The following is a 20,404-nucleotide window of genomic DNA, read 5'->3' as shown; positions in this document are numbered from 1 at the left end:
CTTGACATCCTGTACATGACTGTGGCAACCAGTTTATAGCGCCTAGAGCTTAGCCTTAGGTGGTTTTGGTTTCATATTAAAGGCCATTGGCTTTCAGTTTCAAACCCACAGATATCTGAGGGACCTCATTATGGGGTCTACTGAGCTCCATGTGTTACCGATGTTTTAGCGGTCTGCCTTTCCATTGTATGCGTCCCCCAATGGACCCTAACAACAAAGTCAGTGCTAGCGTGAATCTAGTGTAAGTTGTACTACACGAGAACAAAAAAAAAGAGAGAGAAGACCGCACATGCTTATAGTGTAGATGTGTTTGCAATGGATGTTGGAAATAAAAATGTACAGACAAATGGACCAGTTGGTCCTTCACCTTCAGGTGTTGTGAATGAATCACAACACCAATGGAAGCATAGAGGTTGAGGTGGCTGCAGAATCCACAGACTGGTCACCGAGGACCAGACGGTAATGGAAGGAAGGAGGCCAGTGGCTAGAGATGGACGTCCGCGATCTCTGGTCCACAGATTGGAGTGTTGACAAGATGAATAAAATATATGACCTTTATTGGAAATAAACTTACTGCACAACCCGTTTCAAGCTCCACAAGCTCTTCTTCAGGTGCACAATTGCTTGCCAGGTGAGGTCTGATGTGTGTCAGTTGTACTACAGTCATAAGTGGCATTTATGAATGCTGCACATCTGGAACCTTTATATTTAGGAGAATGCTGAGAGCCTCACATCCTACTTTGGTCAATATTTTAGCCACAAACATAGATTTGTATACAATTGAAAGTCTTGGAAAAAATAGAACTAGTCCACACTGTTCCAGGGCTCCATAAAATGTAACTTTTAATATTCCATGTTAAAATATAGACATCAAATACAAAAACTACAAGAAAGTAAAAAGTCAGAAAAAAACACATATAGTGATTGAAATAAATGCCAAGAAAATGTAGAATATTGGGAAACACACTGCCTCCCAGCTATCTTCCAGGGGAAATAAAAAATCTAAAATTGGCTTCTTTAAATGTGGGACGCCCGAATGTAAAACATGTGCAAAGGCAATCAATACCATGGAACTAGTTAGTAATGCTTCTGATTTTAGAACGAAAATCCGAGGGTATATGGACTGCAATACCGAATCAGTTATATATTGTATCAGATACATAGAATGTGATGTGGACTACATAGGGTGTACTGGCAGAAAATTGGGAGCTAGGATTATGGAACACATTAGGGATAGCAATAAAACTGAGTCTGATAATATGTCAGGTGCCTCAAGGCATTTTGCGTTACGCATAAAGGTAGTATTCACACAATGCATTTTTGCATGAATGAGAGAGTGGATAGATCTATGAGAGGCGGAGATCATAAGAAAAGATTATTTAAAGGGATATTCTCATAACCCTTGTTCACCAGCCTGCAGGCTCTGTGCTCTGTTCACTTCCTGGGTTTCTGGGCACATTGGTGGGCGGGGTTTCACTTGCTCTGCTATGTTTGCAGTTAGTAATGAGGGATTGGTTGTAAATGCGTATACCAATACTCGTTCTCTACCAATAAAATAGTTTGTGATTGGTTCAGCATCAAAAGTGTGAAGTTCATCTTTTCCTCCTGGTTGTAAATGCATTACCACATGAAGCTGATGTAGAGGCTGATTTGAATCAGGTTGCATTACATACAGAGGTACCCGACTCCCTATCTCAGCCCTTATCAGCCAAATTCAATTAAACCAGCTGATAAGTGGAAGAGTTGAAGATAGACAGCACAGTAATCCTGGAGCTCTCACCTCCCCCCTCCCCTATCTGAGGAGCTCCGTTACTTGTCAGACATAAGCAGCACTCAGCCCCTCCCTCCCCCCCTAAGAGCAGGCAGCTACATCACTTGACAAATGAGCAGATAATCCCAGTGGCCATAGAAACGCAGTGTCAACGATGAAGTGAATAAATTAAGATAGCGGCCAAACAAAGCAGTTTTGATAAAGCAATGTATTTAGGAAAAGTCTTAAATCCACATAAACTAGCAGTATAGATAGGATCCTTGTGATGGGACAACCCCTTTAAGAGGGAAGCCTTCTATATTTTAAAATTCTATTGTAGAAACCCCCGAGGTATGAACATCAAGACGGACTTAACCTACATCTATTAAATAACAAATGAAAAGTATTAGAAGGAAAGAACATTAAATGAGGTTAGTAGGTTTATATTGTTTATGAGGTTTATATTGGTAACCCTCTTGTTAGAGATATAAGATCCTGAAGGATTCCTGTCATCTATTGGAATATTCGGAGTATGACTATTATATGTATGTGTGCTCCATTGACATAAAAGCGTTTCAGGTAATAGTAGGTTTCTATGGGTTAGCTATTGTCACGTGACTAAATTCTGATTGGATAGTGCCTTGTAGGCATTTGGATTATCAATTCAGAATTCATTCATAAAAAGTGCTGATTATAGTAGCTCTGGATTGATGTGAAAGTAGCACGTGACACATCACTGATTGGTCAATGGGGTCCCGTATATAAAAATACACCGTAGTAGTGTAATTTGAACAAAGTACAGGAAACTAATAAAATAGTGTTGGTATGTGAAATAGCAATGTATTGGGATCAAAATGAAGTTTAAAGGGTTAATGAATAGGAAATAATGATAAAAGAAAATAAAGAGACTTTGGGATAACTTTATTGAAAGACGTGAAATAAATACGAACAGAGGTAATTACCGTATATTCTCGAGTATAAGCTCATGCCCCTAAAAAACTGGGAAAACTTATTGACTCGAGTATAAGCCTAGGGGGGAAAATGCAGCAGCTACTGGAAAATTTCAAAAATTTAAATGGTTTTTGGGTGCAGTAGATGCTGGGGAATGGGAGGGGGTGTTTTGGTTGTCTGTCTGCCCCTTCCCTGAGCTTGAGGACTGGGATTTTTTCCCCCCAATTGCCCCCTGGCTGAATATAGAGTATCTGCAGTGCCTCTATTAACCCCTTCCTGACGGAACAAGAGCACTGCAGATACCCTATATCCAGTATATTCAGACACAGGAATACCTAATGTGTATGTGTTTCACAGTAATTTTCTACTTTTATATGTGTTCTAGGGAAAGGAGGGATTTACAACTTTTATTTTATATTTTTATTATATTTTTTAAAGCTTTTTTTTTTTCCCCCACTATTTTATTGGAGATTCTATACATTACTATTGCGGCTGGTCGTAGACCCCCCCCCCCCCAAAAAAAAAAAACCAAGCAAACAAAAAAAACAATTTTGTTTTGCTTGACTCGAGTATAAGCCGAGGGGGGCTTTTTCAGCACAAGAACTGTGCTTAAAAATTCGGCTTATAATCAGGTATATATGGTAACTATTTGCACATGAGAGGAAGGAAGTGTCCAGACAACCATATATAAAGAAGGGAATTCTGACTCAAAAGTACGCCAGGACTAAGAGGTAGAAACCCTTGAAATGCGTCAGCATTTATTTTAAATCACTATATGCGTTTTTTTCTGACTTTTCACTTTTTTGTAGTTTTTGTATTTGATGTCTATATTTTAACATGAAATATTAAAGGTTACATGTTATGGAGCTCTGGAACAGTGCGGACTAGCTCTATTTTTCCCAAGACTTTCATTTGAAGAAACATGCCTCTTTAGTCCGGAGGAAACAAGGTCGTGCACCCCCAGGACTCCAGAGTTTTATATGGTGAGCCACAGTTTATTATTCATTTTTTCACTGGATTTGTATACAGTTTGTTTCAAAACCTTATGCTTTGAAGGCATTTTCCCATGAACATAATTACATTTATAGTAGACGATTAAAAGTTAAACATTTTTGCAAATATAAAGAATTTTCCAGAGTGTTAAAGATTTTCTCTAACCGTCTTAGTGGTGACTGTCTGTTGTCTTGTCTTGATCAATTGTCAATGGATATGTTCATGAATACAGGAACCTTCTAACTTCTGAAGGTCTGCCATGAGTTCCTTAATGTATATTCGTATACATTACTGCAGGTAGTGTGAACAGTGCTGTGTTATAATGGTTGTTTGCTATTGTTCGTGGACACTGATAAATCGCCATAATAAAGTTTTAGATTTACACCATTTCCTCTTCTTTCTGTATCTAAAACAGCCTACCCCTGTATTATACTGTGCAGGACTGAATATATTCATGATTTATAACTTATGACAAAGAATAATGTAAATGTGTGATGGCTTTATTCCTGTATGCATACTTTTCCGATCAGATATTCCTGTAACAATACAAGGCTGCGTCTTCTCCGGTTACTTACTACAACTATGTTTGGGTGCATGCCCAATATATATTTATACAGGGGGGATTCTATAAGAAGAGGATATCCTGGATTACAAAACAAACAGAACCTGGATGTCTCCAACATACAGTACATGAATATGGAGATAGAAACACAAACATCACCAGACGGCATGGTGCACAGTTCCCCGTGACGGAACGTTCTATATGAAACATAAGATTCAGGTAATGCAATCCTTTAGTTTGTTTACTTGGAATAGGAATTAGTTCAGGCATTGATTCAAAGTACTAAGAGGCGGCTGTAATAGGTGGAGCAAGGACCGGATTCCAATGGTCAATGATACTTTAGTACACTGCTTGCAAATCTTGATACACTTCATATGTCTCTGATGCGTATTTTTGCCAGGTCACGGTACCCTAGAAAGTTTCAACCAATGAAATGGCTTGTTACTCTGAGCCACTTGCCATAGGCTGCCAGTAGACAAGCAACTTATTGGATGTTTTAAGGCTGCAAGAGTAAAGTGCCATTTTGCTAATATGTCTGCAAAGGTATACAGTGGGGGAGAGCGGAAAGCGTTATACAGATGTTTGCTTCCGTACATTTCCTTGCTACGTGACATGTCCTGGTAGGTTTGTAATGAGATTAGCAGCTTTTATGATATCACAAATTGCTACTATCCTATATGTGCGGCCACTCAGGGCTGCCTTGTGAAATATAGTCTGTCTTGATAATATATCTGATTTGTTTAATGACAAATTGTCCATAACTATATTAAAGCTAAATTAAGGATGGATACATCTGTATGACACAGACCATAACACTGCAAATTCTAGGAAGCAATGAACTCACTAACTCACAATTTGCGCCATTGGCTATTTTGGTAGGTGTGTAACTTGACCAACAGTGCACCAAGGTGGATGGCTCTATGATCAGGGTCAGAGCTCTGTCGTGTCAGGTTGGCAGAGAGTTTCTAGTTGTAGTGAGGGGCTTTAGTTGCCTCTTCTTCAGACACATCATTGATCTTAGTTGTGCCCTTCTCACAAATGACATGTGACACGGAGTCCAGTTTATTTTATATGACTTGTGTTTGGGGTCTCCAGTGTGGCCAACTACAAATGGCATGTCATCAGCAGATCATAAGGGACCAGCGGAGAACATGTTCCAGCCTCTGGAACTGGATAACATATAAAAGGCAAGTTACCCTATTCCCCAAAATTGCACTATTTCCAGTACAGGACCGTACCCCGTTACATAGTGTTCTGTCCCCAAAAATGCTACTAACTTATTTTGTTGCTGGAACCTTCTAAAATTGTTCTGGTAGAAGAACGCTTACCATCCAGTTCCTGAATATTTACTATAAATACAGGCCCGATTTATTAGGAATGACGTTTTCTATACCAGTAATAATAAAGACCCGGACTGGCAAGATTCCCTTGTGAATTATTAACAGGGTTTTCACATGAACATAACCATATGCAAATTTATAGACAATTAAAAGTGAAAAATTTTTGCAAATATAAATAATTAACATTTTTCGGGCGGGTTCACACCTGCGCCAGTCTACGCTTTTGGGTTTCCGTCCTTTGCAGAGAAAAATTGGACAGGAGACAGAAACTCGGCGGTCAGTTTTCAAACCCATTCACTTGAATGGGTTTGCAAAGTGACCGCCTGTGAGCGTCTTCTGCCTCTCCGCAGAGAGACCGCTTTTTTTTTTAACCAGACACAAAGTCGGACATGCGGGACTTTGTGTCTGGTTAAAAAAAATAACTGTTTCGCCACAGAGAGGCAGCAGATGCTCACAGGCGGTCACTTTGCAAACCCATTCAAGTGAATGGGTTTGAAAACTGACCGCCGAGTTTCCGTCTCCTGTCCAGTTTCTCTCGGCAGAAGACAGAAACCCGAAAGCGGAGACCGGGCACATAGGCATGACCATGAATGTAGAAACTTTCTATGGTCTGAAACCCAGCCATGATTTTCCTTATTGTGTCCAGTTATCTTCTCATACGTGTAGTGTCCTTCCCTGATAACATGTCCACAATAAGGAGATCACGGCTGGGTTTCTGACAAGTCCCAGAACATGTCAAACCCCCTTTAAATGAATATACAGCACGTACTGTCTAATTCTAAAACACCATTAGAAAGAAATCCTTAATGGAAAAGTCCAGTCCAAAAAAGTCTAAATACAAATGTCTAAAAACAGTCATTTAGTACAACAATGATTTTTTTTCTATACCTTGTAAAGATCCCATCCACAACACCAATGGTGACTTCTTCTGCCGGAACATAGGAGCCGATCTGTGCCATGATGGTGATGAGGGCGACCTGTTTGATGTATGAGCTCTTGCCACCCATGTTTGGTCCTGTGATTATCATGACCCTCTCCATGTCTGCCTATAGGAAAGAGAGGAACCAAGTTTACTTTTCCTGCAGTTCTACAAATTACATATAATGTCCAGATGTTTCTGAACCAAATTAAACCTGACCTTAGATGGAAATGCTTAGAAAACATCAATCATTGGAAAATCCTACATCTATACTACATGTGCTAACAGCAAAATAAGCAAAACATGACTTGTCGAGAGTCAGAGGTATAACCCATCAAAAAATGATAATATAGAAATGTCAGCATTGATGATGTACAAACGCTGGGCCCTGATGCTAAAACCAAATATACACACGAGGGTCAGTTCAGTGCTGGCTATAGGATACTGCTATGTCCATCATTCTATTACGCAGCTATACACCTCTCATTTGGTGCAGGCATTGATAAATATCCTACTACAGACCTCATTGCCTCAGGCCATATTCCCTTATTACATCTGTCACTAATGAGATCTCTGCCGCATCATGGGAATTAGATATATGGTGGCACTGAATGAGATGAATCCCATTATAATCCTATTATCTACAATTATTTACCATCCCATAGCCTCATATATGAATAGCTCATTTCAATTCGTGTGATGTTACCTGAAATCATCATTTTGTGGTGCCTGGAGCGCCCCTTTATACTATTATCTACAGTCACATTAGTATTGGTAGGGTCTGTCATTCTGGAGGTTATGGTGATATTAGTTCCATTTCAATGAATATGGCTATGTTCATATTTGCATTGGAATGTGCGTCAGAAGTCAACAGACAAAAAAGTCCTGCAAGCCCAACTGTTTTATCTGGCAATTTCATTAAATAAAAAACAAAAAAAACAGACACCCAAAGATACTTGATGGACCACCTTATAGTCACTGGGGTCCCCTCTGGATCCGTTGCTGTCCGTTTTTTGTTTCACAAGACAGCCCAGATGTAAATGCAGTGTCAGCAAGTAACGCTGTTCATTTTATTAATGTAGACTGCCTGTAACTGTGAATATAACCTGTTTACAAGAGCCGTGCCACAATGTAGCCGTATTATGGATCATAGTACATAAGGACTCCATCTTTATTACAGATCCATCACATTGTTAGGCTTCAGTTTAGGGGGGATGGATAGTGGTGGGGTGAGAGAGTAATGGAGAAGAAGAAAGGGGTGAGATGGCTGTAAGGAGAGGAAGGAATGCAAAACACAAAAAGGAGAGGGGAGAACCGGAAGATGCCCCAAAACAGGGGCACCCATGAAAAAGGGAAAGTGTGAATATGTAATTCCGGTAATTAAGACCAGGACATCCCAAAGGAAATCCATCCAGTAGTAAGAAGTCCTATAGATCTTGTCGGTGGACTCTATAAACAAGAAGGTGAGATTTTACATGTGCAGTAAGAGAGGAATGGATTTCTTCCAAATTTTTAGTTTGGACTCCTGAAAATGGTGCTATTTTTGACAACATAATGACATATAATGTGACCCAATATGTTACACCAAATTACATCTTGGCTCTGCTGCAGCAGAATGTAGTGCAACTATGGAAGATGAGGCTGTGGAATATAGCGCAGAGACGTGGAGTGAAATTCGGAGCCGAGACCAGTTTTTGAGTCTGACTCCAGCTTCAAAATAAAATAATTAATAGTTTGAGATAGATCCTATAATATAATTACCAATGCTGTATACTTAGCCAGATGTATAGATTCTTGTGCATTTACAAGAGGAGTCAGAGTTGGCTGGCCATTTAATGCAGTGCAATTCAGCCAACCTTTTCATGCCACCTTATGACAGTAAGTTACTGTAATATATGGATGTGCTCTGAATTACAAGTTTAGCCTAAAAACTTATACTGATAAAATAAAAAATTACTTTGAAAACATAACGAAAAGTGCCAGTGAAGCATTAAAAATGTAGGCTGCTCTTCTCCATAGCAACCGCTTCCACAAGAAGCCTACATTAATATGGAAATAGAAGCACATAAATGGCAAGTTTGCGCTTTACAGACAACGGCAAAGTCAGTCTATTATGTCAGGTAATGCGTTTACCTCCGCTTGCTTTATTTAAAACGCTGCAAATTGAATGTATCCATCTATGAGCGACTTCCTGACTGCGATAACAAAGCATCAGAGACTGGTAAATATATATCTACGTATAGTCTGACATTTAGTAAGATGGAGATGTTGTTTATGAATGAGACCAGGACCACATACACTACAAGAGAGGAAATTCTTAGTCTACGGATAAATGGAGTACACATGTAGAGATGTGTTCACCCTTAAAGGGGTTGTTCATGACTTGGAACTTGGAACAAACCATGGTGTTTGTTCCAAGTACTCACCCTCCCAGGGCTTTGTTTTTCACCCCCATTGCCCTTTCTATCACGTGCTGGAACTGCGATGACAGAAGCCCTGAAAGGTCAAGTGACCACTGAGACAAATCAGTGGCCGCTGGATAAGGACTGGTAACATCGCTCACATACATCACTGGTTCTTTACCATTGACTGGTCTCGGTGGTTATGGAAGCATTAGGGATTCTGGTGATGTGACCCTGGCACAAGATGGGAAGGGCACCAGCAGCGGAAAACAGAGCACTGGGGACAGGCGAGTATGAGATATCTCCCCTGGCCACGCCACAGCTCACTCACACACCTATATTCCATGATGGTGGTGGATACCCATATTCCAAAATGCACACAAATAGGGCATTACTGGAGTAAAGCCTATTAGTAACGTCCATATTATGAGGTCAGGCTATCCAGCTCCCACAGTATACATTTACACCCCAGTAGTACCAGCAACTCATTGTCCCTCAACCAACACAAAAGGGCCTGTCGGCATCCAGCAGTGGACTATTGTCTTACCTATCATCAGGCCTTTTTCCATGATATGACTTTATAATCATGTCCTTTTTAGTGAATTGTTTTTGATTTTAACATAGGGACTCCCAAGACATGGGGACACTTGACGCTCAGTGCATGCTTAGCTTAAATATCTAGTGATACCTTGTGGTTATTAACTCATTTTTTTTTTGCAGGATACAGCCAAGCCCTGTTATGATGTTTGAGTGAATAAGGTGTGGGTACTAATCGGGTGCACATACAGTATATAGGTGCTGCACAGACCACTTGATCTAATAGTATAGGTGTCACTAATAGACTACAAAGTGAGTATAGTGCACTCTATATTATCATGTAATAGCACCTTATATAAGCCTTACCCGTGCATCTGGAATACTAAGCACCCGCCTCATGGATTGTAGTTGTGTGAGTGGATATTTGCCAGTATCCTGAACCTGTGAAATCTCCGCTACTTACCACTTGGTCCTGTCTGTCTCCTGCTGTGAACCATTGCTTCACCTAACATCAGGCAAATGTGGTCATCTTCCGTGATATCATTTATAATTATGTCTTTTTCAGTGAATTATATTCACAATTTACAGGTATGTCTACTCTTAACAAGATCAAATTTAGATAAGGACAATTTCTCACAAAACCAATAAAATATTGTGACATGCTGACCAAAGCCTTGATGGCCGTACATAGACTTATGTAAGATATAGGTTTGTGACCCACAGTCATGACATGATATTGCCCTGATACATGTATATGGGCATTTCCAGGCAAGGGGAAAGGTATAGGATATACAAACTCAAAAGTCCATTCTGTAGATTACTATCCCCAAGAACATTGAAGACCATCCCCCAAGACCAGCACATATTGAGACATTACTGATATTACTCACAGACAGGCTGGTGCTATTTGGAACATACTGATTTTGTTCTTCTAAAAGTAAATCTATCACAGGATGGCGCCCATTCTTAATGATTATTTCAGGTCCATGATCATGAACGGTTGGTCTGGAAAGTAAAGCACATAAATAAAATAAGATATTATATAAGATTTACATAGATACAGTGTAAACTAGACAGAGTCTGTAAGAAACAAGATGAAGGAATGAATAAGCACTGCTTGTAGGGGGACAACAGCAAGGGGCATAGAAGACCTAGAAATGGGTTTCCGGGATATTTATATTGATGATCCATCCTTAGGAATGGCCATCACCATCAGATCAGTCAAGGTCCACTACCCAGCACCCCCACTGATCAGCTATCCTCAGCAACTGCTGGCACAGGAAATACACAATGGATGAAGCTGGAACTAAGCAATATTTCCACTGTGCAGTGTCAGGTTACTGCAGTCCAGCTACCATTCAAGTGGACAATCCATTTAAAGGGATTCTGTCAGGTCCAAAATGCCTCCCAAACCAGTATCAGTGCCATCCAGAGGCCTGTCATTTGAGAAGACATATCCCATTGTGATCAGAAACCCATGAAGCAATTGCAGAGAAAATGGATATGCATCTCAATCTGCATGTGCACCAGGATGTGCCTGACTTGGCAGATTTACTTTAAGTGCTGCGGTTCTCTGCTGGAATCACAGCTCAGCGATGCCACTGTAGTTGTGAATGACAACTGTGTCACAGCTTTCAATAGGCAAATCACCCAAATCAAGCCCCGCCCCCAGTGCACCTGCCAGCTCATCTCCATATTCGTGAAAAGTTGATTATCTCTGCATTACGGCATTGATTTATGGCCTCAATGTACTTTTCTACTATTAATAGACCTCATGTTGCACTTTTATTGGTTTGGGACCAGACAGATTGCCTTCAAGGACTGGTAGAGCAGAAAGTAGGAACACAGTGTTGGTTACAAGTAAGGAGTCCGATTAGCGCAATAGAAAGGACTTGGTCAGGATATGGTGTATGTAGCAGGGTGTATATAGAGCAGTAAGTCAGTGTATAAAGTATCTAGGAAGGAATGGTATTCTCTAACAGGACACCGGATAAAGGACTGGGTATCATTGATATATAACACGTGAATAAGCTGAGTGTAGGGCTTAATACAGACATTAAATGAGACTTAACCCCCCGCGTGCCAGCTACGTCCATTCATTTCTATGCGAGCGTGCTGTTTGGATCGGCTGATCCCAACAGTACTCGCTCATCTCTACATGAGACCCCATGTGCAGTACTTTCAATATGCATCCCTATTTCTAACAAAAAAAGTGTAATACCCAGCGCCAGGCCCCGCACATACTATAAGAACACCACACGGTAATAAGAAGCCGACACTAAAGTCATTACCTGCAATAATCACCTTGCTTGGCCACCTCAGCCAAAGAGAAGATGCAGTCGGCGGTTGCTAGGTGATTCACAGCCTTAGATACTGAATGATAATGCTCGCCAAATTTACTAGAAATGAAAAAGATTAATTAGAAACTTGAGCCGTAGAGAGATAAATCTACTATTATGTCAAAGCCCCGGTAACCAAGAGGAGATATTCCCAGAATAACAATGAGAAAAAACTTAAAGTAGTAGCGAGTGATCTGTGACTATATGAAGCTATCGTATGACTCCAACTCTATAAATATACTTCACATTTCTAGCTGTTTTTGGAATTGTTTTTTTTTTTACTGACCAGAGTGATCCAATAATAACCACAGAGGGAATTTCTAATTTTTACTAGTGGTGTATTTAGCATGCTTTATTCTGATAAGGTGCCATGATATGCCCTGTACGATGATCAGCAGAGAGACAGCGGAAACCTAAAATTACCTATAGCCCTAAATAGTGTTACTGGTGTTATAGTACTGTACATGTATATGCTCCAGATCAATGCTCTAACTCAGGGGTCGGGCCATGAACGCCACATATTTTAAAATGCATCTCCGTGAGAGCCATAACAACCCCCCTCCCATTTCTGCATGCACTATTAAGCCCCATAGTGGCCCCTACACACATTGTTAAGCCCTATAGTGGCCCCTGCACACAGTATTAAGCCCCATAGTGGCCCCTACACACATTGTTAAGCCCTATAGTGGCCCCTGAACACAGTATTATGCTCCAATGTGGACACCCATGAATAATTATTATACTCTGGGGTCTTTTCAGACCCTAAAGTATAATAATTGCAGACCCAAGGGGATGATAAAAACATAAAAAACACCATTACTTACCTCTCCCTGGATCCACTGCACTTTCCGCCACTGTCGGACATCTATAATGACATCCGAAGCCTGCCTGGAGCCCGGAGAGGTAAGTAACACTGTTTATGTTCCCTATGTTATCTGATCATTATACTTGGGGGTCCACAAAAAGACCCCAGAGTATACCGTAATAGTGCTTGTGGGGCCCGCGGCCTGGTAGTTACATCCCTGTCTACGAGCCAGATGCAGCCATCAAACGAGCCACATCTGGCTTGCGAGCAATAGGTTCCCAACCCCTGATCTAACTTGACCAGCTTGTGATCGGGCCATTTTCAGGTTTTTGTTACATGCGATATTGGAGGCTATAAAAAATTTTTTGTTGTTATTCAATTATATTCATTTTTATATTATACATTTATTTTTTTTTGTAATTTTTATTCACTTTTTAAATTTGTATTTAATTTTTAAATTTGAAATTATTATAATTATTATTAATCTTTGGAAAATAATTTTTTAAATAGTCTTCTTGTAACAGTCTTTAATAGTCTTTTTATAATGCATATTTTTGTATAGGTGACACAAGGGGTGGGGGTCGGGCTAGAACCTGTGATGTAGTAGTAACATTTGTTTTTAATTGTACTTTATTTTTTTCCCTTCATTTTTATTATTTCATTTGCGCTTTTTTTTTAAATTTTTTTAAACACCCTATAATAAGACTTTTGAGGGCATTTCAACATTACTTTCTTTTTTTTGGTGGTGGTGTGGGTTAATTTCTGCTGTCATACGTTAGCCCCAGTTACAAGAAGTATGCAGCCCCCTAACATGAACTGCAGAGCTGATCTGGGTCCTCTAGAACAAGCAGTACTTATGGCCATTGGTCTGCGGAAGCTGCATGATAGCAGCTCATATCACTCTTTGTAAGGTTTTGTGACGCCTGGAACAACAGCCCCACTCCCATTCATTTGAGTAGAAACATGGTTGCTCCTTGCTTTATATTTAGTACATAGCTTTCTATAGTTGCTGTGTCAGATCCCAACCGATATAATACTGATTCCTTCAGATAGGTCATCAGTGTCAAAAAGGTTTCAGATCCTGGATAACCCCTTTAACTGTACTACATCTTATGTATAAATGCTCTCTAGGGACTGCCCAGCAATTCAAAATGCATTTTTTTCAAAACTGCTCTCAACATACACTGCTTATTACCCCTGTACTATAACATCATTGTATCACAGCACAGGCATACATTTATAGAAAGATGACTACTCAATATTTCCTCTCTCTGCCACTAGTGTGTTCCTGTGACAGCAGGGAAGGGGAGGGGATGGAGGAGGAAGCCACTGCCTGGCAGTTCATTTGAATTGACAGGCAACTTCTGCTAAGACATCTAGCTCGTGGACAGCATGTAATATTGAGTCAGTAAAGCGTTACAAGTCATGTTAACAAGCAGAATTATGAAAAATAATGGTTTAATTCACGAGTATAACAGGTAACCAAGGTTTGTGCAGTGATACAGACACATGTCAGTCTGGATTTCCCTTGTGACAACTTACATGCCCTAAATACAAAGCAACTACATCTGACAACTATTTCTTTAAATGGATCAGTCTGAGCTCTGTGTAATGTTCTGCCTGGCAGTGCTTGTCTCTCATTCCAACCACTCGAAGACCAAGATCTCTCATTCTCAAGACTTTGCTGATGAATGCTAATCAGGTCCCGGCACAACTTCAGAAATAAAGCAGTTATTCTAAAGGAACTCATCTGTAACACAGAAATAAGGGCAAAGTCTATGGTTACAAATCAGTTCAAGAATACATTTCAGCAGGAGAGGTGGAATTCTATCTTTTATACTTCTCTTCCCAATCGGATACTTAGTGAAAAAAAAGACATCAAAAGCCCCAATCTACCCCATCGTTACTAAGCTGCTTCACAGTTCTGTGCAGATAACTAAATATGTCTTTGTAATCCTTATAATGGCCAAAGCTCAGCTCTGTTATCTGATGAAGAGCTAAAGTATGTATGTGAGTAGACAGAACTGAGCAGTGACATTCTGCCTTTCTACCTGCAGTCACCATTTGTGGAGTGAAGGAGATACAGTATCTGCACTTCATTAATATACAGTTAGGTCCAGAAATCTTTGGACAGTGACACAATCTTCATGACTTAGGTTCTGCGGCCACCACAATGGATGTGAAAAGATACAACTAACATGAAGACTTTCAGGTTTAATTCAAGGGATTGAACAAAAAATATTCTGTGAAACATTTAAGAATGGCAGCCATTTTTAATCATCATCAGCAGCAGCCTTCCCTGCTCTCACCTGTTTACATACAACACTCAGTGCTCATTGAACTTCCGATGCACCCTGGATGCTAATCAGCATATCAATACAATTGGACTAATTCAAAAATGTCTGGGAGGATTAACAAATAAAAGGTATGTCTGGAATAGCCTTTATAAAGGCTATGCAAATATATGCTTATTTAAAAATGAGTTTTCCCAATGATAGAATCCCTTTAAATTTTGTCTTATGCAAGTGAAAGACATGCTCGATTGGGTTGAGATCTGGTGATTGACTCAGCTATGTAGAATATTCCCTTCCTTGCCTTTAAAAACTTCTAGGTTACTTTTGTTTTGGGTCATTGTCCATCTCTACTGTGAAACGCCATCCAGTAAACCTTTATGCATTTGGATGAATCTGAGCAGGAAGTATATCCCTGTACACTTCAGAATTCATCCGGCTTCTTCTGTCACATCATTAATAAACACTAGTGTTGAGCAAATAGTATTCGTCGAATACCTCGCTCCCATAGGAATGCGTGTAAGCGGCCGTACACCAAGGGGTTCTCCTGCAGGGACTGCAAGGCATAAGGAGGTAGTGTGTAAAAGCTGTAACACTGCACAGACAATAAAAGCAATCAAGTTCCATCCGTTCAGAAGAACATTAGCATCACTCTCTTCAGCAAAAGCCAGGTCAAAGAAGACACAATTATTCAGCAATGACATACTGATATAAGTGACAATGGCACAAAATACCTAGTCCCCCAGAGTCATCACAATATAAACCAAAGCATACATTCATGCAGTATAAACTGCACAGTACACCAACAAAACTCTGCTTATGAACAGTAAGCTCACTTAGCCCATCATCTGCTTACCTCAGTCCCCTTTTTGAAATTTAGCATAGGAGAATAGTGGGAGAGAATAAGAAACTTTGTGGTAATATACCTATTTTCCTGCACTCACTTTTATTCTGAAAAACCTTACTACATCTATCTCAATATAGACTGCAGATCATAGGATTATACCTGTCTACAGAAGTCTATGGAAAATGGAGGGAAGAGTGAGCAGGAAGTACAAGAAATAAGAGAAGAATGACAGGCGTAGTTTGATGCTGTAGCTAAACAGAACCTATCTATCACAACCAAAGTACTTTACTCCTATCAGTACTTCTCTCTTTTGAATTGTACCAATTCAATGTAATATTGTAATGTGCTAGCAAAACCCTTAACATATTGCAATTCACAACAGAATGGTCGCACATATATGTCTTGCAAAATCATATTTTATTTTTTTTTTGGAAAGAACACATCTGTACTCTCAGTTACTTGCCACTATAGATTAATGAAGAAAAACTCCTGTGATATGAGCATAGCCAAATCCTCAAAAGCCTTGTTCATGTAGTCAGGCATTGGTCACCTTCCATACCCTTCCATTCACCAGTCGTTATTCTATATACATATTACAGGGCTCACTCTGCATTTACCACATTGATTCTTTTTCCTACTACTATGGCTTACTTCCATGTAGTCAGGATTTGGTCACCTTCCATACCCTTCCGTTCACCAGTTGTTATTACTTATACATATTACAGGCTACACTCTGCATTTACCACATTGATTCTTTTTCCTTCTACTGGAGATCTTGGCCTACTGTACACTACTACAGCGTTATTATTGGCTTGTTCACTTTTAATTAAATTGATTATTTTTATTTTACACAATCGTCTTTTGTAAAAGTAAAATGGAGTTTAATAATGTTGGCACAGCAGCTATAAGATAAAGTAATGAAGGGAATGCTAGAAAGTCACTGCAGAACAATAAACAATATCTGTGTTATATATAGGTTGTGCCCATTTCCATTACAGTAAAGCTGTACATCTGCCTTCTGTGTATTACTGGATACAATGTCAGATATACATCGGTGAATGCGTTAATAGCGAGAAAGCCAGGCAACATACATACATAATACAGTGCACTGGATTCTTTAATACTCCCATGCTGTGTGAGATGTAAATAAGAGCGGAGACGGTGTACATTATTAATCCCCAACACTCAGTGACATCAACAATACAATCTATCACACTGATTAATAAAACCAATTTTACTCCACCAGACGACTCCTCCTGGGTAATTTAACAGTAAGTCAGTGGTGTCCAAAGGCTAAACTGTGATAAGAGAGATATATGAGAGGGCTAGCAATACATCGGAGCAGAAAAATTAAACTTATTCTCTTTCTTGTTACAACAAGCAATAAACAAAAATGTTTGACAAAAATGACACCGTGTGCAGCAATTCTGTGCTGGACAGCTCAACTACAAATTAGTCAACTGGGGTGGTCTAGGATACATATATATATACACACATTATACAGTTAGGGCCAGAAATATTTGGACAGTGACACAATTTTCGCGAGTTGGGCTCTGCATGCCACCACATTGGTTTTGAAATGAAACCTCTACAACAGAATTCAAGTGCAGATTGTAACGTTTAATTTGAAGGGTTGAACAAAAATATCTGATAGAAAATGTAGGAATTGTACACATTTCTTTACAAACACTCCACATTTTAGGAGCTCAAAAGTAATTGGACAAATAAACATAACCCAAACAAAATATTTTTATTTTCAATATTTTGTTGCGAATCCTTTGGAGGCAATCACTGCCTTAAGTCTGGAACCCATGGACATCACCAAACACTGGGTTTCCTCCTTCTTAATGCTTTGCCAGGCCTTTACAGCCGCAGCCTTCAGGTCTTGCTTGTTTGTGGGTCTTTCCGCCTTAAGTCTGGATTTGAGCAAGTGAAATGCATGCTCAATTGGGTTAAGATCTGGTGATTGACTTGGCCATTGCAGAATGTTCCACTTTTTTGCACTCATGAACTCCTGGGTAGCTTTGACTGTATGCTTGGGGTCATTGTCCATCTGTACTATGAAGCGCCATCCGATCAACTTGGCAGCATTTGGCTGAATCTGGGCTGAAAGTATATCCCGGTACACTTCAGAATTCATCCGGCTACTCTTGTCTGCTGTTATGTCATCAATAAACACAAGTGACCCAGTGCCATTGAAAGCCATGCATGCCCATGCCATCACGTTGCCTCCACCATGTTTTACAGAGGATGTGGTGTGCCTTGGATCATGTGCCGTTCCCTTTCTTCTCCAAACTTTTTTCTTCCCATCATTCTGGTACAGGTTGATCTTTGTCTCATCTGTCCATAGAATACTTTTCCAGAACTGAGCTGGCTTCTTGAGGTGTTTTTCAGCAAATTTAACTCTGGCCTGTCTATTTTTGGAATTGTTGAATGGTTTGCATCTAGATGTGAACCCTTTGTATTTACTTTCATGGAGTCTTCTCTTTACTGTTGACTTAGAGACAGATACACCTACTTCACTGAGAGTGTTCTGGACTTCAGTTGATGTTGTGAACGGGTTCTTCTTGACCAAAGAAAGTATGCGGCGATCATCCACCACTGTTATCATCCGTGGACGCCCAGGCCTTTTTGAGTTCCCAAGCTCACCAGTCAATTCCTTTTTTCTTAGAATGTACCCGACTGTTGATTTTGCTACTCCAAGCATGTCTGCTATCTCTCTGATGGATTTTTTCTTTTTTTTCAGCCTCAGGATGTTCTGCTTCACCTCAATTGAGAGTTCCTTTGACCGCATGTTGTCTGGTCACAGCAACAGCTTCCAAATGCAAAACCACACACCTGGAATCAACCCCAGACCTTTTAACTACTTCATTGATTACAGGTTTACGAGGGAGACGCCTTCAGAGTTAATTGCAGCCCTTAGACTCCATTGTCCAATTACTTTTGGTCCCTTGAAAAAGAGGAGGCTATGCATTACAGAGCTATGATTCCTAAACCCTTTCTCTGATTTGGATGTGGAAACTCTCATATTGCAGCTGGGAGTGCGCACTTTCAGCCCATATTATATATATAATTGTATTTCTGAACATGTTTTAGTAAACAGCTAAAATAACAAAACTTGTGTCACTGTCCAAATATTTCTGGCCCTAACTGTATATATATATATATATATATATATATATATAGATATATATATATATATATACATATATATATATTTATATATATTTATTGTTATTTATAGAGAACCTTTCATATCCTCTGGCACCCACGGTATTATACACCGCTAGAAATCTGACTGTGCATCGAATTCAGCACAATGTCAACTTTCCCGATGTGCGCTCAAGTATGGGAGATATTGGTGAGATTATTTTTGGCACCGATAGCTCTCCACCGTCACAAGGGTGGACCTTAATGCTGTCATTGGTGGGTTGTAAGGAGCGACCCCCATCCTCCCCCCGATTGTTCTCCTCCATAGCATTGCACTGTTGTGGGGGGCATTCCATACCACCCAGCCATACCACAGCTGTAAGGCCTGCCCTTCTGACAGTGAAAGGATATCTGTGACAAAACTACCGGTACTTACATCTTTAGCAGTGCATTGTCAACTTTCCAGTGGTATATAATACTGTGGGTGCCAGAGGATGTGAAAGGTCCTCTTTGGGTATATTCACAGAGTTTTTTTGACCGATTTTGACGCGGAATCTGCCTCAAAATCAGGCTCCAAAACTGGCTCCCATTGACTTCAATGGGAGCCGCTTGCTTCTTTTTTTCTGCTAGCTAGTAATGGAGAAAAGAAGCGAGCTGCCCTATCTTGCAGCGGATTCTATGGCTGATTCAGCCGCAGTGCGAGGCTCCCTTCCAATTAGGCCCATTCTTCCAAGCAGAATGCCACGACTGGATGCCGGTGCACTGCACCCACATCCAGTCACGGCTATCTGCACGGAAGTGCGAAATGCAAATTCCGCCATGTGAACATACCCTAAAACGGATAATACAAGTATTACCTAAAACAGACATATCATAATAATATGTCAATATTCCTCTATAATGAATATTTTTAGATATACAGAATCAGTATATATGCTATGTAACACAAACCTAGCAACCGATGTCAGATTATTCAAGTCTCAAATTAAGACAGCCCTATCAATGAGTGGATAGCAATGAGGCTTAAAATCAGAGAAATCACAGAATTGAGTCATTGGGCTTATGTATTAAGGAGTTCTGTATTAACTCACTTAGCTGAAATGTGCTATTGGCCATTTAGCAGCTAAAAAATGTTTGCAACCAACAGTAAGTGACAACTCCGCACATGCATGCAGGAAATGCACTTTATAAAGACCTAAACAGAGGCTTGCAAACAGTGAGGCCTCTCCAGAAGACCACCTCTATGGAGACCATATTTTGTGTAACAGATTTTCAGTTTTCTATACCAACTACCTTAATAATTTACCTCTCTAGACCACTTTTGGGTGTCATCTCAGAGAGGTTTTATTGTATCTGTTTGTGTCCACCCTCGTAGATGAAGTAGACTACTGGTTCTTCATGGTCTATACCTTATTAGTTTCACTGCTGTATTTCCTCCCCTTCCCCCATAGATTGTAAGCCCTCGCGGGCAGGGCCCTCTACCCCACTGTGCCAGTCGGTTACTGTTAGTATTATATC

General features: G+C 40.1%; 1 protein-coding gene across 1 annotated transcript in view; it reads right to left on the bottom strand.

Moving 5' to 3' along the window:
• The window catches only part of MSH3 (mutS homolog 3), a 108,172-nt gene that overhangs the window by 10,120 nt on the left and 77,648 nt on the right, over positions 1-20,404 (bottom strand). Inside the window, exons 18-20 of the mRNA XM_075271397.1 lie at positions 11,746-11,853; positions 10,345-10,459; positions 6,485-6,642 (exon numbers count right to left, since the gene is read on the bottom strand). Coding sequence (XP_075127498.1) covers positions 6,485-6,642; positions 10,345-10,459; positions 11,746-11,853 — 381 coding nt within the window. The remainder of the gene's footprint in view (positions 1-6,484; positions 6,643-10,344; positions 10,460-11,745; positions 11,854-20,404) is intronic.

This window comes from Leptodactylus fuscus, chromosome 1, assembly GCF_031893055.1.
Source record: "Leptodactylus fuscus isolate aLepFus1 chromosome 1, aLepFus1.hap2, whole genome shotgun sequence".
Lineage (NCBI taxonomy): Eukaryota > Metazoa > Chordata > Amphibia > Anura > Leptodactylidae > Leptodactylus > Leptodactylus fuscus.
This window is presented reverse-complemented; position numbering and strand designations above follow the sequence as displayed.